This window comes from Dreissena polymorpha, chromosome 9, assembly GCF_020536995.1.
Source record: "Dreissena polymorpha isolate Duluth1 chromosome 9, UMN_Dpol_1.0, whole genome shotgun sequence".
NCBI classification, from domain to species: Eukaryota; Metazoa; Mollusca; class Bivalvia; order Myida; family Dreissenidae; genus Dreissena; species Dreissena polymorpha.
In genome coordinates, this window is record NC_068363.1 from 83,494,317 (window position 1) to 83,512,543 (window position 18,227).

Consider the following 18,227-nt stretch of genomic DNA (forward strand, 5'->3'; position numbering starts at 1 on the left):
TGGGATCAAAGTTTGTCATGCATGGGTTGCAAAGGTGTTTTCCTTAATATTTCATTATAGTAAAAAAAATATCCTGTTCTGTCAAAAACTTAAATTCTCATCTGTAATTGACCATTTAACAATTCTGAGATGTTTCAAACAATTTTCATAGGATGACAATCAACCAAATGATTTGACATTATTTTATTATTGTTTCATTATTTGTCTGACAGCATAATAATGATGGTTTCTTTAAAGCATGGTGAGCGACCTAGCCCTTCTTGTTAATAACATAGACATATTAAATTAAAAAAAAAAAAAAACATGATTAAAATAAATGTCTTCTTCAGAACATTTACTTAAATGCAATTTTCAAGCACTGCCAAACTTGCTCTACTTTGAACTTACGGGTATACTGACTTGAAGTGTCTTCTTTACAAATTGTTTATGAATGATTAACAAGTAAGCCTTGAAAAGTATTTGATATTTGATGCTTCAAAGTCTGATTCTGTGTTCCGCTATTTTGCAGTAGTGTTTTATGTGCAATTATGTTTGATTTAAATGCATTTTAGCTTACCTATGCACAAAATGCTAAATTAAAGCTATTTCGATCAATCTATGCCTTTGTTGTGTAGTGTGCATCTCTCCTAAACAACTTTTAGTTTGTTACCACTCTAGAGGTCCCTTATCTGTTTTTAATATTGATAAAACTTTTTTAAATGTTTTTCTTTACAATAATTAGGCCTGGTTCAAATCAGGGTCAAGAAAGAATTAACACTAGGTCACCTGGTCAAATCGTCAAAAAAGCCTGTTAACACTCTAATAGCCTTGATACCTAGCCAAGTTGGAATCTTTGTCCTGCTTGTTAGAAAAATATTTCACTAGGTAAAATCATATAAAACTTTGTTACCCCTCTTAAAGCTACATGTATCATTCAATCTTAATGGAAATTGAGCAGAATATTCATCATCAGAATATGTGGGCAAGGTTGGAATCTCCTGAAGTGCTGTCAAAAACTTGGTTATCTGGTCCATTCTTAGAAAAGATTTTGTACCTGTCTAGAAACCACATTTACAATAAAATCAGGAGGAAACATGGTAAGAGTGTTAATCTCACATTCACTGGGCCAATTTTGAATCGGGGAAGAATCGATTCCAAAAATAAAATCTTAGAAAAACCTTGTAAAGAGTCCAGTAACACGTGTGCACAATCCTCAAGCGTGTTACACATTCCCTCTGGTTTCTAGGCAATCTGTCGAGATAGCTTTAATAGGTAACCATAATTATATAATAAGCGTAATTTGTTGTAATAAACCTTGACATTCTTGAATAAAGTTGCTTATTACTCGCCTCTTAAAGACAAAACGATAAGAACTACCGGTACATATATTTTCAGTATTTAAAAATACACCCCAAAATGAACCAAATCATCTGAAAGCTTCTGTACACAGGACACTCAGTTACATCACTTTATTTTCTAAAGGTGATACAAAGTTGAAATAATTATAATATCATGTTGCAAGACCATACACCATTACCATATGGTTCTTGTATACCTATAAATATATGTAGCGTATTGCAGGGCTCACATTGTACTCGAATGAGCCAACTAGTTTGTTTGTTGGCTTGTGAAAAATGGAAATCAAATAAAATATTAATACAATGTACTGTTGGCAATATAGTAAATTATGACAATTGTACATAGCAAATTACAAAACATCATTTATTTAATACATGGACGCACACTTTTAACATTAATAGATTCTATCGCTACAGGCATATCCTGTCAAGCCAATTTTGAACAATATAGATCAATGGCATGTAAAATACGAGCACATTTCAGTCAACACATACATTACAAACATATCCTGCTATCTACATGGAACATTATTACAGAAATATTATTTCATCATTAATCTGCGTGTCTTAAATATTTTATGGATTACAAATAAATCAAGTGATGCAATTTACGTTGATTGTCTTACAGTCTACGTTACACTTTACTCCCTTCCTTAAAGAATATTGTAATATTTTACGTTATAAGCATCTATATTACTGAATATTCTTGATATAACTAATTGTTTAACGGCTGTGGGAAACATAATCAAATACGTGCAACACCAAAACTACAAATGTATGACTGCAAACACTTGATTCAATGGAATGTGCACACTTCTATCTAATAGTCCACTCACAATAGGGGCACCATGCAATCACCATCAAATATTCAAGAACATGTCTACAAACAGTCCACTCATCGTATGGTACTAACTACGCATGGACATGTCTACAAAACAGTCCACTCATCGTATGGTACTAAATATGCTTGGACATGTCTACAAAACAGTCCACTCATCGTATGGTACTAAATATGCATGGACATGTCTACAAAACAGTCCACTCATCGTATGGTACTAAATATGCATGGACATGTCTACAAAACAGTCCACGCTTCGTATGCTACTAAATATGCATGGACATGTCTACAAAACAGTCCACTCATCGTATGCTACTAAATATGCATGAACATGTCTACAAAACAGTCCACTCATCTTATGGTACTATACTATAGTTCAAAGCTTGGATTTGCGATACTAATGATGAGGTCAAGTTGTTGACGCCGTTTTGTCATCATCATCGTCGAAAGTTGTGTGACTGTGTTGGAGGTGCTGAATGTTGCAAAAGGCCATCAGATGCGATTTATTTGCACGCGGCGTCGGGTATTACGTTTACATTTACAGTGAATGAAAATGGCTGCACCAGAACTCAGCGCGTATTGTACAGAGAAACATCAGGCCCGACATCGTGCTGTGGTTAGAGGCGGGGAAACGGCTCATTGTGATCAAGTTAACCGTACCTTGGGAAACCAGATGCGAGGAGGCATACGAGAGGAACAAGGCAAAGTACACAGAGCTGCTAGTAGCTTGCAACCAACGAGTCTTGTGTACTTGGTTGTTCCACATAGAAGAAGGCTCTATATGGTTTTGTGCACAATTCGTGTGCCGACTGATGTCAGCCATCGGGTCTAGTGGCAGGGATAGTCGTCCAGCTGGTGGTGGCCGAGGCCAGACGAGACAAATTGGAAGAAGAACTATTCACATTCACACCGTATCTGCGGTGGCTCCATCCTCCCCAGAGTTCCATGGTTCAGGGACGAAACATTGACGACATCAGCCTCCATGCTAATGATGAATGTCGAGCCGCAATCCACAACCGCCATAACACTTGAGTCTGAAGGAGATTCAGGGATGGTGTGCAATTGTACTTAACTAAAACAAGATATTAACCACGACAGTATCCTTGGATAACAATTAGGTGCTACAGTAACCTTTTTAATATTCAGATTATTTATGAACAACATTTGAACCAACACATCAACAAACTCAAAACTGTTTAATAGCGTATATAAGGTGGCCGTTATGATTGTTGTCCATTCATGTTTAGCAGGCATTTCTTTTATTATATTTTCTAAAAATAAACAGTTCTCGAATTGCATTTTCACAAGAACATAGTTCAAACATCGTTAAAAATAAATGGTACGTTAATTATTTTTCTAAAAACAGCTAAAAACATAATCAGAGACATATTTCTGAATTGTTAATATTTCCCTTAGTTTGACTTAAACAAAAATTAAGACAGCATAAACATTTAACATGACTGTAGTTATTGGCATTTGTAAATATCTCTTCTTTAAAATAACCTTATTTATACGGTTAATTTGTAAACCATGTTTGATATAACACACGTAATTACTGGTAATCGATTAAACCTTTTCTACGGCGATATTACGTCTAAGACTTCTATAGTATTTTGTGTATTGCTTATGACAAGCACAGGTATATTTCAGTCATGTATTGTTTAAACATCTGGGTTTACAATTGTTAAACGCGACTAAAAGAAGACAACCTCGTGAAATCAAGTAATGTAACAATAAATAACACTTTGCAAAGTTACAAAAGTGTATCCTAACAAAGCGGAGTACCCCGAATTTTTATATATTAATACATTTGTAATTTACACGCGTGACTATAAATCAATGAAAGTTAATACATTTCAACTTGTGGCGATATGAGTCTGAAAATATTTGACTGTATAACATCACACAGTCCTATCATCTGTTTCTGTTCCGTTTCAACACATATTTGAAATAGCTGAGGTTTAGCCTTTCGCTACAGTACCGACGATTCGAACTAGAGGTCAAGATGGATTATTTTATCACAGATTCAAAAATAATGTCACAAGAATTTAAGCCTTAAAAACTTTTTTAAAAGGCTGTGAATATAAATTCCGCATACCATCCAAATGAGAAAAACAAACCAAACTTTCACCTTGTCCCTTTACTGCATGTGCTGTGTTAAATAAATCTTCACACATCTTCGATTGTCATCTCGTCATCCACTCCCCCATACGACTTGGTCGCGAAATTCGTTTGCAGCGTGGTCTCAGCCACATCGCTGCGTGCGTCAAAAACTTCCGCCACGGACGCAATTTCAGCCTTTACGCGTATTTGCGACGCCAACTCTCCGCTCATTTTCGCGGACACCCTTCTTGCCTCTAGCTGGTTTTGATTTAAACTATTCTGAGAGGAGCTTTTCAGATTCGAGTAGTCGCACTTCAATTCTTTGCAGTGCAGTCTACGAGTTGGCGCCGATGTTGGTCTTGATCTGTCCGTTGTCGTTGTCAGGAATACACGACTACATTCAGACGGGGACGTCACGCTTGCGGTGGCTGTGTAGACGACATCAGTGGTATTTTCGTACTCTCCTATTTCATTACCGTATTTCTTCAGGTTCTCCAATGTCCTGCGTTTCTTTCTGTCCTGCGACGGTTGTTCGTACTGACTGATCTCCGATAGGCGATTCATTGACAACGTCGAACGATTCGTTTCATCCGCCCCCTCACTGACGTCGTCGTCTTCTAAGCTAACGTTACAGTCGTCGCCGCATTCTTCTTCATTGACGTAAATGACGTTAAAGGAAGGCCGACGTGCGTAGTCTTGAAATGCGTTTTCTAGCGGAGGTTCGGATGTGGTCAGAGATCGGTCCTCGTCATCGGATCCTATGACACAATTACTTACGTCATCGTCAGCTTTCGTCATGTGATTCAATTGACTTTTAAGTAACACTTTTGTTGTCTCCAGGATATTCGGGTTTTTCTCGATATTTATTTCTTTCAGTTTCAGTTTAAAGTGCTGCAGTAAACGAAGCAATAGCTGGAATGAAAATTGACATTTGTAGATGTTATTGTCATTTTAAATCTTAAGCCTAAGTGATTGATTAGATGGTAATTTACAAATAATAAAAAAGTTTATTATTAAAATATTGATTACCAGATTCGGAGACCTATGTTTTGATACTCAACCCTGTGAATGTTCACTAATTTGAAAAAGGGTTAGATGTCATTTATTGAAGACCATCGGATACAATATTCAACTTAAGAAGGTCTTACATTCGCACGAAAACGGGGCTATGACTTTCCAAGATGTGGCATCTTTTTGAGACAGACACATATATATAATCTAAGCGTTTCATGATTGGTATATTTAGATTATTAATTTGTAAGATACATGTAAATTTGTATGTTATTTAATTGTAAAGGACTAATGTGACCGAATGTATGCTATTAATTAAGATATAGCGGCCTCATGAACAATAAAATACATGCCCAAACTTTTATTTAAATTATAGTTTTATGACAAATCTAGTACAAATCAATCCGTTACTATGACAATAAAGACCATCCATCTGCTTTGTCAGTGAATTCTGTTCTTCACTAACGCTAAAATAAAAACATTTTGCACATTATAGACCGTATGAAAAGCCATAAACACAGTCTACCTGTCCGCTGAAATCGGTGATTCCCGTACACTCCATATCGAGCGTTTCGAGACACGTCGCCCCTGGCAACGCCGTAACTAGGCTCGCCGCACATGCGTCACCGATGACGTTGAAGTCCACGTGCAGAGTGCGGAGGCTTGAGCCGGAAGCCAGTGACATTGCGAGCCGTCTCCAGCCATCGCAAGTGATGCGCGTGTTGTGGCTGAGAATGAGCTCACGTAGACCTAAAGAACAGTTCAATTTATGAGCTAAAAGTAGAAGATGAGATTCGATTTCCATTAGCTGAGTATTGAGAATACCATATGCATATACTGAGGATTGAGCAACACATGAAACTCAAAGAAAACTTCTTTGAACATAACATTGAGCATCAAACTCAGATACAAAAATTAGAAAATGAGAAAAAAACTCACACACATAAGATGTTTAAGACACGTTAAAGTAAGTGTTGGGACTCAGTTAAAAAAGAACTGTAGTAAATCATAAATGCATTTACAGTTATACTTTAATTACTTCTTAAATTTTTAATATAACTATGATAATTTATGTTCGATATGCATCGCCACAACTAGTGATTCCCTAAACTGTTTTATTCAACGAGATCAGGATGATAATGACGATGACAATTATTACAATGTTAAACATGATGAATCTTAGTTAGTCTAACACAAATAATAATAATAATAATAATAATGTTGATAATGAAACAGAAGACATGGTCTTTACAATATACACAGCAGCTTCATTTATGGTTAAATGAGCACTCTCTGAAAACAAAGAACTCCAGTAAGCACGTTACCATGTCTCTCCCGTGTATCTTTCAGCATACCGGCCAAGATACCCAGCCCCTGGTCGCCAAGGTGACAGTCCCCGAGATCGAGGCAAACCAGTCTGGGGTGATGATAGAGGGCAGACTGCATCATCATCAGGTGCGCGTCTGTGATCGGGTTGCCGTAGAGACTGAAACATACGTTATATTACATTACTACGATACCCTGTCACTGGTCGCCAAGATAACAATCCCGGTGGTAAATAAAACTAGTCTTGGGCGGTGATTGAGGGCAGGTTGAAACATCACATGCAAGTGCGCGTCTTTAATCGGTTTGCCGTAGAGACCGAAAAATATACACGGTTAACGTTATAATACATCACTACGATACCCAGCCCATGGTCGCGTGGTGACAGTCCTTAAGGTCAAGACAAGTCTATGGAGGAATTTTGCTTAAAGGGGCCTTTTCACGTTTGGGTAAATTGACAAAATTGATAAAAAAAGGTTTCAGATTCGCAAATTTTCGTTTTAGTTATGATATATGTGAGGAAACAGTAATACTGAACATTTACCATGCTCTAAAATAGCCATTATATGCATCTTTTGACGATTTAAACCCCCGAAATTTATGAAGCGTTGCAACGTCAAACGAATTAATAATTTGGAGAGCTCTGTTGTTGTCGTTATATTTTGTGAAACTACGAGGATTGCTTATATAAAGTATAAAATACAACTGACATAGTATTCGGAAGAATGGCCGAGTGGTCTAAGTGGTAGATTTTTTACTCCAGGACTCCAGGACTTTGTATCCAATGTTTACATTTATCAATATAAAGCATTTAATGACAAACTTCAAACATGCCAAAATCAGTGAAAAGGCCCCTTTAACCCTCGCGAGCCAGTGAGATATTTTTAAGTAATGTGATCGAAACTATTTAGTTATGCCCCCTGAAAAACGGGAGCTGCGACCGCGGCTTCTGTGGCTCTCGCTTATACGAAACCTTGCCACATGACAGGAGAAAAAAATGATGTCATAATCATTTTTAATTCAACTCAAAGCTCAAGAATGCTGCATGACTAAGTGCAAAATTAAACAATAGGACCAATCCGTTGCTAGGAAGTATAATTGATTACAGGTAATCCGAATATCTATCTTAGGAAAACATATGTTATACATGTACTGAGAACTTTTTGAATTTATTTAAGTCGCCTTTTAATAATTGTAGCTTCAAGAAAATCTAGCAACAGTGTTTGATTTCGCCATATCTGTCAGGAGTGTTGACGGGTTTGAAGAAGGTCGTCAACACACCAACGCGAAAGAACGACAACTGTACCGACCCAGAGCGATAAAAGGGAGCCGGTACGATAATTTCGCAATCCTTTTGACCTTCTTTAAACTAGCTTACACACGCAATATGGCTGAAATAAGCCTCTATATCTGGCAAATTATGTAGTATGTTATCTTACTGCAATCCCACCAGAGAAAAGTTCTTCTGCAGCGCTCGTGCTAAATGTTGAACCCGAAATGTGTCTATGACCTGATCAATACTCAAACTCAGATGACGTAACTTCGGCACAAGGCGACGGTTCGCATCATCTGCTTGTATTCTTTGTCACTGACAATGCAGTCTCGAAAGGAAATAACGTCAACGACATCTTTCTGCAGTTTCTCGCGTGCTTTCTTTAGTTCGTCTGCTGTGGGGCAGGTGCTTTCGAAAGCAATGATGTCTTCAGCTTCCCATGAATTCCTTTTTTCTGTTCAAACGTGGAAGGAGTTAGTTTTACTGAAAACCCACTTTTTGGTATGATTTAAACAATAATATTTTCATCATGTTCTGTAAATTTTTATAAAACATCAACTGATAACTATTATTTATTATTCAAAAAATCAAATAACAAAATGTATGCTTCAATCAATCATATCGAGATGAACCCTCATCTAAAACTGAACTGGTGATAAGTATGTACACTTCATTTATAATACTTTTTGATACTGCTTTATTTGTGTTTTAAGAATGAATCCCAAAATCAACCAATTACCGACTACGGTGATAAGAGCTTCTTCCATGAAGAATGATATATTTGTGGCGCGTGACAAAAATCACATGCAATACAACATGTTTTGCTTATTTACAGGTATCTTGAAACAAAAATCCATATCACTATCAATTAGAAACATCAGAAAATATATAAATGAGCATATACACGAACATCGTATCAAACTTCAAGAGTTTATTATCGTTTATGTTTAGGAAAAATATAGTCTTTGTTAACCGATATGTATTGGTATATATTATTACAAACCATTTTTACTGAATCACTGTATCAGAAACACAAATTGTACATTAAACAAAAAAGAACACGATAGAAACTGTTTCTAAGACGGCAACTGTTGTGCTCTAAAATATCTTATTCCCATATAAAAAACAGAATTAGTGCACACAATACTTTTTTCCCCTAAACCTATTACCACTTCATGTACGATGTTTGCAGTTGATTTGCTTAGAATATTCGTGAATTATAAATGAAGAGTGCCGGGCAGTCATGTCTTATCAATAGACAGAAATCAAGACCTCATGAATAATTAATTGGGCAATAACGATAAGTTCCTATACGGGTTCAAGATGCCAAACCATGTTTTATTTAAGACCAACCACTAGATTGTTCTATTATATTCTAAATATTGATACTTATATATTATAAAATAAGTATGTGCACATTAAAAGAAAGGTCACATGATTTAAAGGGTCCCTTTTTACAGTTTTGGCATGTATTGAAGTTTGTCATTAAATGCTTTATATTGATAAATGTAAACTTGGATCTATGAAATCTCCAGTAAAAGCAAGAATACAATTTAAAAAGAAAAAAGTAACCCTCAACTGGGCTCGAACCACTGACCCCATAGAGTCCTGGAGCAAAAGTACTCGTTAGACAACTCGGTCGTCGGGCTCATCAATGATTTTTGTTCATTTATGCTTTTATATAAGCAATTCTCGAAATGTCACAAAATGAAACGACAACAACAGAACGCTCCAAATTATTAAATCGAGTTTCGCGTTGCAACGCTTATAATTTTTCCAAATCGCCACAAATATACATATAAGGGCTATTTTAGAGCATGGTAAATACTTAGTATTGCTGTTCCTCACAAATATCAAAAATAAAACGCAAAATTTGCGAATCATAAACATCTTTTTTTTTTTAATTTGTCAATTTACCAAAACGTGAAAAGACCCCTTTTAAATTCAACTTAGTCATGGATCAATCTTTCAATATTACTGTCGTCAACGTTTTTTTCATTTAAATGCAAATATGCGAGTTATATCTACAGTTTCTTAGATCAGCATTTTTTTCGTACTGGACAAATGTTGGGTTAAAATGCATTTAACTACTTAATTAACGTCTATATGTTTGTTTTTTTTTCATAAATTGCTACAATATCCAGTGTACATATATCTCTCATAACATAATACACATTGTACAAAAGCTATTTTTTAAGTCATATATTCACATTTCAACAAATCATTATATACAAACAATCAATTAATCGCAACCTTTAAGCACTCAAGTAGAGATTGACAATTGAAAAACCTGCCTGTCCTGCCCACTCCTGCCCCTGCCCATGCCCTGCCCTGCCCTACCCTACCCTACACCTACCCTACCCCTACCCTACCCTACCCTACCCTACCTACCTACCTGGTCATACCCAAACCCTTACATGCGTACGTACATATACCAAATAAAGTTTGATATATCAGATCGCGCAATATTATCTGTCAGAATAATAAATATTTAGTGGTTATTCGCCACGTGATGAATTTCGCATCCAATTATAGGCCAAAAATACAGACTCTTTTTTCCATTTACCGATCCATCCTTATGTTTGATGCCGAGCCTTATTTGTTTAGGTTTTTCATGTTGAGTGTTATAACCATTTTTTTTTTCAATATTTGATTTTATTCGAAATATTCACTTTTATATTTTAAAAAAGATATGTTTAAATCGAGATTTGCAAGATATCTTTCATTTGGAATAGATTGTGTATAGTAAATAAAGACTCAACGAACAATCTTTTGCCGACCTAACTATTTATTATGTTTGGAGATTTTAGTGGAGAAAACAACTTATTTCTTTGCATAATCCATGACGTAGAATTCCCTACCAATTACTTGATAATTATGAAAAGTAAGAGCATGCTGCTTTACATTATGCGAAATAAATTTTGCTGCTATACATTATGCGAAATAAATATGTATTGAAAAAGAGTTGCCTCAAGTCAGCCGTTTGTGTGGTCATTCCAAATGTCTCAACATGTCACTGAAGGCACTATTCGAAATCCGATTTTATGACAGAAAACATGTGCCACTACCCTTAACTCTGGACCCTACCCTTCACTCTGGACCCAACCGACATGATCCACTCTTTACGGAGACTCCGGAGATGGACGAAGTGTTACAATTGACTACCCTTTATGTCAGGTTTAGCCAGTAGCGGTTATGTTAAGGTACTCTATTTGACGTGCCTTTTTATAACTATGGCATTCGAAGTTGTTCTCACTGCTGTCATTTGCGATCTTTGGGACAGTTATTTCTCACGTTGCTTCTGCTAAGCTTGCTATCAAATTCCCAATGAATAAATGTAACATGTTCACGTCTATGGTAATTTAATTTTATTTATTAAAATTTACTTCTGACACACAACTTAAGAGTAACACATGCAAAATGTATACTGTTTGTTATTAATTATACTGCATGTACGTGTTCTTTTCAAAATATGATGCTGATATGCGTGTATTACTAATTTGTTACTATGCGTAACTTTTATTCTCTCTTTTAAATGTTTTCCAGTTCTTTTCTAAAACAAGTTGTGTATATAATTTTGGGTTACCCAACGATTAGTAAACTTGCGATGCACTCTGCGTTTTGACACATACAGATTGGGTCATACATGTAGCTTCTAAAGTGATAACAAGGTTTTTCTCTAAGATTTGTAAGAACGCCATTGAAAAAGATTAGAAATCGGTCTACATATTTTCAAGACAAATAATCTGACCAAGTTTCATCTAAATTAAGTCATAAATGTGGCTTCTTGAGTGATAACAATTGTCTTTTTAAGATTTTACCAGGCGACGTATTTTGGACGCGCGTGACCAAGATTCGAACTCGGCGTAGACATCGTCAACATTCTGACAAAGTTTGCTCAAATTTGACACAAAGGCTGTGTCTTGAGTGGTAACAAGCTAAACGTTGACGCCAAACGACGACATACATTGGTACAATAGCTCTCCATGAGCAGTGTCTGCCCAGGTGAGATAAATATAAATTTGACGACGCTTCAAATGTTGGCGTATATATACTCTTAATGATGGACATCTTACAAGATTCAATATTAAAACATGTACAAAGAACTGACTAATGTACACATTACAAAATCCTTGACCTGTCATAGGTCGGACACAAATTTCTTAAAGACATTTCTTTATTATTATTTCAGTGATCCATAAACAATGCAGCGACGTCGTTCGATAATCACATCGAGACGTACCATTTACGACGTGTTACTTTCAACATTTGAACTTTCCATATTGTCGTCTAACTCATTTTCGCGGGTAACGTAATAATGTTAAGGTACGCGTTTTCCGCTTCACGGGATATTCAAAACATGTTTGCAGAATGAGAAAATAACATTTTGAAAAGAAAAAAGATTACCGTTAATGCATAGTAATATGTAACACGTAGTTTTTTGTCTCGCGCATTCGATTATGAAATCATATTTGAAAGATTTGACAATAAAGTACAAGAGTTTATTGGTTTAAAGTATTAAAGCCACAACCTAATTTGGCATAGTAAATTTAAGAATAAATAAGAAACATATTTTATATATGCCAATTAGAATATATCTGGTGGTTACAAGGTAGTAATCCGTCTTTTTTGCGATTAACAACTAAAAAATAATCGCGTTTGTCGAAACGGACGTATACGTCCAGAAATCCTACTTTCGGTTTTTAAAAGCGGTACCCTTTGAAAAATTATAAATTATTTGCTAACTAGGCTATAGATTTAATTTTATTCTAAGCCAATTATAATATATCTGGTGGTTACAAGGTAGAATCCGTCTTTTTTTGAGCTTAAAAACTTAAAAAATAATTCACGTTTTTCGAAATTGACGCACCACATGTATACGTATGGAAATCCTACTTTCGGTTTAAAAGCCGTTTGAAAAATTAATAAATTACTTGCAGACTAGGCTATAGATTAAACAACAATTTTGCACACTTTCAAATTGCATCCATATGTCTTAATTAACGTGTATTTATTCAAGGTGTGTGGCTTTTAAGGTTTCTTTAAATTAACGTGTCATTGATTAAATTGAGTGTTTGGATAAAACTGCAGTTATAAAAATCACGTATCACAGTATAAAAGTCTAGCCTCCGATGTAACGCTATGCGAACAACTTTGGTTTAAATGCATTTCTAAGACAATTGTGCGTTATAAATAATTGATGTTTTAATGACTTTGTTGTTTTGGCGTCATTTAATCCGCCAAGGACGAAATACCAACAAAAATCGTGTATCGTGTATTTACGCGTATAGTTAACGGTCCTTGTGTATCTCGTATTTGCGCGTATAGTTAACGTCCTCGTGTATCTCGTATTTGCGCGTATATTTAACGTCCTTGTGTATCTCGTATTTGCGCGTATAATATTTAACGTCCTTGGGTATCTCGTATTTTGCGCGTATATTTAATCGTCCTTGTGTATCTCGTATTTGCGCGTATATTTAACGTCATTGTATACCTCGTATTTGCGCCCTATAGTTAGCGTCCTCGTGTATCTAGTATTTGCGCGTATATTTAACGTCCTTGTGTATCTCGTATTTGCGCGGTATATTTTAACGTCCTTGTGTATCTCGTATTTGCGCGCATATTTTAACGTCCTTGTGTATCTCGTATTTGCGCGTATATTAACGTCCTTGTGTATCTCGTATTGGCGCGTATATTTAACGTTCGTGTGTATCTCGCATTTGCGCGTATATTTAACGCCATTGTGTGTTTTGGCATCCTAAAAACCCGCCAATACGCCAGACTGACACACTAGTGGCATAATCGCTTCAAAAATGAGCTTAGTAGCGAGAGATTGAGATGTCGTGTAGTCGTTCTGGTGGGTATATACATGTGTTGTCTTCGTGCTTGCAGTAGTCGTTCTGGTGGGTATACACGTGTTGTCTTCGTGCTTGCAGTAGTCGTTGTGGTGGGTATACATTGTTGTTTCGTGTTTGCAGTAGTCGTTGTGGTGGGTATACATGTGTTGTCTTCGTGCTTGCAGTAGTCGTTGTGGTGGGTATACATGTGTTGTCTTCGTGCTTGCAGTAGTCGTTCTGTTGGGTATACATGTGTTGTCTTCGTGCTTGCAGTAGTCGTTGTGGTGGGTATACATGTGTTGTCTTCGTGCTTGCAGTAGTCGTTGTGGTGGGTAAACATGTGTTGTCTTCGTGCTTGCAGTAGTCGTTGTGGTGGGTATACATGTGTTGTCTTCGTGCTTTCAGTAGTCGTTGTGTGGTGGTTTACATGGTTGTCTTCGTGCTTGCAGTAGTCGTGTGTGTGGTGGGTATACATGTGTTGTCTTCGTGCTTGCAGTAGTCGTTGTGGTGGCTATTCATGTGTTGTCTTCGTGCTTGCAGTAGTCGTTGTGGTGGGTATACATGTGTTGTCTTCGTGCTTGCAGTAGTCGTTGTGGTGGGTAAACATGTGTTGTCTTCGTGCTTGCAGTAGTGTTGTTCTGGTGGGTATACATGTGTTGTCTTTGTGCTTGCAGTAGTCTTTCTGGTGAGTAAACATGTGTTGTCTTCGTGCTTGCAGTAGTCGTTGGGTGGGTATACATGTGTTGTCTTCGTGCTTGCAGTAGTCGTTTGGTGGGTATACATGTGTTGTCTTCGTGCTTTCAGAAGTCGTTGTGGTGGGTATACACGTGTTGTCTTTGTGCTTACAGTAGTCCTTCTGGTGGGTATACACGTGTTGTCTTCGTGCTTTCAGTAGTCGTTCTGGTTGGTATACACGTGTTGTCATCGTGCTTGCAGTAGTCGTTCTGGTGGATATACATGTGTTGTCTTCATGCTTTCAGTAGTCGTTGTGGTGGGTATACATGTGTTGTCTTCGTGCTTGCAGTAGTCGTTCTGGTGGGTATACACGTGTTGTCTTCGTGCTTGCAGTAGTCGTTCTGGTGGGTATACACGTGTTGTCTTCGTGCTTGCAGTAGTCGTTGTGGTGGGTATACATGTGTTGTCTTCTGGCTTGCAGTAGTCGTTCTGGTGGGTAAACATGTGTTGTCTTCGTGCTTGCAGTAGTTGTTCTGGTTGGAATACACGTGTGTCTTCGTGCTTTCAGTAGTCGTTCTGGTGGGTGTACACGTGTTGTCTTCGTGCTTGCAATAGTCGTTTTGGTGAGTATATATGTGTTGTCTTCGTGCTTGCAGTTGTCGTTCTGGTGGGTATACATGTGTTGTCTTCGTGCTTTCAGTAGTCGTTGTGGTGGGTATACATGTGTTGTCTTCGTGCTTGCATTTTATTGTTATGGTGTGTTCGTGTGTTGGAAAGCCTACACGTATATGTTTGGTATTTTTTTATTTGTAATTTTGATTGCAGATGCTGCGATATCTAATGATATTTGAAAAAATTGTGAGAGTAAACTTGTACATGTAATGTTAATCTACTGTGATACCACGACAGCGGCATTACTGTAATGTTTAAACTACTGTGATACACGACAGCGGCATTACACTACTGTGATACACGACAGCGGCATTACTTGATTGGATCTTTTATATATTTTCATCATACGAAAATAATTCATAAACCACTCTGGACTTACATTAATTCCAGCTGGGACGTACATAAAACTCGTATTTAACGCTATTGAGCAATCGTTAAACATGTGTGTTTATTGATAACTAAAACTACAATTTATTTATAAATTATTATATACCTGTAATCTTTTTAATGCCCCCCCCCCCCAGGTTATTACACAACAAAAACTTTCACAAACGGGGTACTTTCTGATGATACTGCAAGCCGGTCCGTTTTTGAGCAATGTGAAATAGCCATTAAATTTTGTAACGTGTCACCTTTTAGTTTCAATTTTTCAACAACCAGTAAGTCACAGTTCAATCGCAGCACACTTTCGGAGTTACATTCACACACGTAGATATTGCCGTTCGCCTGGTCGACTGTGACTCCGCGGGGACTTAACTCCGGCGCACTGAAAGTTCGCACGAGCTCGCCTTCCAGGTTGAGGCAGACGACACTGTGAGTGCCCGAGTCTGACACATACACGAGTTTTGTAGACTTGTTCAGTGCGATGTGGTCTGGATTAACAAACAATTGCCTTCCCTGCGAGTCCTTCCTGACGAAGTGTAGCACGATGCCCCCTCGCGCCATGATGTGCACGCCCGGTGTGTCGGACATGTTCTCGCCATCATGTCGACACACCGCCACTATACGCTGCTTGTTCCCAGTCACCCCGTAATACTCGTTCTGAGACTTGATCGGGAACCACGGCGCCAGTTTCTTACAGCCGTCTTGAAACTTGAAGTACTGCATCAGTCTGACAAATGGGAAGGTGACTACTATGAACTCCTCGTCAAGTACCGCCGCTCCCCACGGCTTGAACACGCTGCAATACTTGTGTGTCTGGCGGAAGGCACGATCTAGAAGCTTCACCTCGCCGTTACAGTGGTCGCATACCAGCATCCCTCCCGTGTCTCGTAGAGGCGCCATACTGGTTATTTCAACTGCCTCTTCATCTTTCCTGGAAACAACACAATATTCCATGTAGTCCACTTCTCTAACTTGCGCACCTTGCACGTCACTGTGCTCACCATTGTCTTCGTGTTCGGGACTCGTTGCATTTTTCTTGCCAACTGCATCATGAACGGATCTGTTATCTGTAGATTCTGTCGATTTATCTTGACCACTCTTTATCGTGATATCACAATTTGTATGTTCATTTGCATTCATATTTTATAGCATGACCGCACCGTGTTTCCAAAAGGGTCTTTAAAACTCCAAACTTTCTTGGTCTATAAATATTTAAATACCAGTTTAAAGTCTGTTCCAGAAGTCAATAAAGTATTTGACAATTCAACAATCGTCTTGTATTACATCAGTAAATGTGACTTGCTCAATACTGTCTTCATCTGACTACCACAATATGCGCATGTCAATTTTTGCCATTAGTGTTTCCTTTACTCGCTTCTATTTGCTTAATATTTGTAAAACGCATTCATCAAACAAAGTCCTAATTTAGATAAATATCTAATAGGATCAATACCGCATTGTATTAGCGACAATAATTGGTTAGCCGCACAAATATTGATACACCCTCGTCGGCACACTTCGTCGACTGTTCAAAAGTAATGCAAATGTAAATAGACACGATCTCATTTTCTTCTATGTACACATGTTTAGTCTGATTACTGTGATGTCGCCTTCGCGACACCGCTAAACATTGTCTCCGTTCTTTGTTGGAACATGTCACATTTTATGAATAAGGAAACGCGGTTAATGTTGCATTCTACAGCTTAACAAAGAATTATTTTGACAAGTAAAAAATACGAAACATGAAACGCAGATGAGGTAGTAGTTGAACAACCGCTGCTTTGTAATCAAATGTGCACGTGGTTCAGAGGGGGTAGTCACATAACGATGAAGATGGCGACGCCCGTGCCGACATAGGTATTTTAAGCCGTTGAATACCTTTTATTACTTTGTTAATTTAAAAGCCGCTGACTTTCCAGCCATATCAGTATGCAAGTATTTAGCGTTTACTTCGTATTAATATCCGCTTTATATCTCGACTTTACGGTCTACAAATTTTCTTCGCGGTCACTGTAATGTTGTGATCCCGCTAAGAAATTTAAGAAAATAAACTCTTATTATTTCGAAATCAGGTTATACACAGAATATCATTATTGAAATATTTGTCTCTGTACAATGAAATACGCTCAGATTAACATTTTAAAAGATAAATGAAAAACCGTTTCCGGAACCTGTAAACCTGAAAATCTTCTGATGGGATGTAGCAGGGGGTAACAAAAAACATGATGATCACATCGGAAAGTATGGTTATCTCATGCATATGTTGTAACAAACAACATGAAAAGCAATACTAAGTTAAGCTTTTTTGTTTATTCGTTGCATAATTTAAACTCGTCAAAGTCGTTAGAATGTACATCCGCAGCAGAATAAAGCAGACCAAAAAACAACAAATCAAACTCATGTATACTGCACGAAATGTCATTATCAGATAGTTAATGCTCAAACATGAAACATTTCAAAACAAAAAAAATAAGTGGCTTTTGGTTTTGATCCTAGCTCAGAACCATGTGTAAAGAGTTTCAACAAAAAAATCAAATAAATAAATAATAATAATTATAATGATAACTTTTAAATATAATAGCGCTTATGGAGTAGTAATACTCGAAATCTGCGATGAAGTGTTGCTCAGTATATCTGAACGGATTTACACTATGATTTACATTTATTATGCGAAAAAATCATCCCTATATTTTGTAACTTTATTCATTGATGAAATTCTTAACACACGTAATCAACGGACCACCGTGTTTAGAGAAAATCTTTATAGATAAATA

The 18,227-nt window shown here is 37.1% G+C and overlaps 1 protein-coding gene across 1 annotated transcript; it reads right to left on the minus strand.

Annotated features, from left to right (window-relative positions):
- Positions 1–4,261: 4,261 nt before the first annotated feature.
- Positions 4,262–16,593, minus strand: LOC127846227 (uncharacterized). Its single transcript, XM_052377397.1, has 4 exons — positions 15,695–16,593; positions 6,615–6,775; positions 5,816–6,039; positions 4,262–5,190 (listed from the first exon to the last, which is right to left on the minus strand). Exons 1-4 carry the CDS (start codon positions 16,591–16,593, stop codon positions 4,345–4,347), a joined length of 2,130 nt encoding a protein of 709 aa, XP_052233357.1. The 3' UTR covers positions 4,262–4,344.
- Between the last annotated feature and the right edge of the window lie 1,634 nt (positions 16,594–18,227).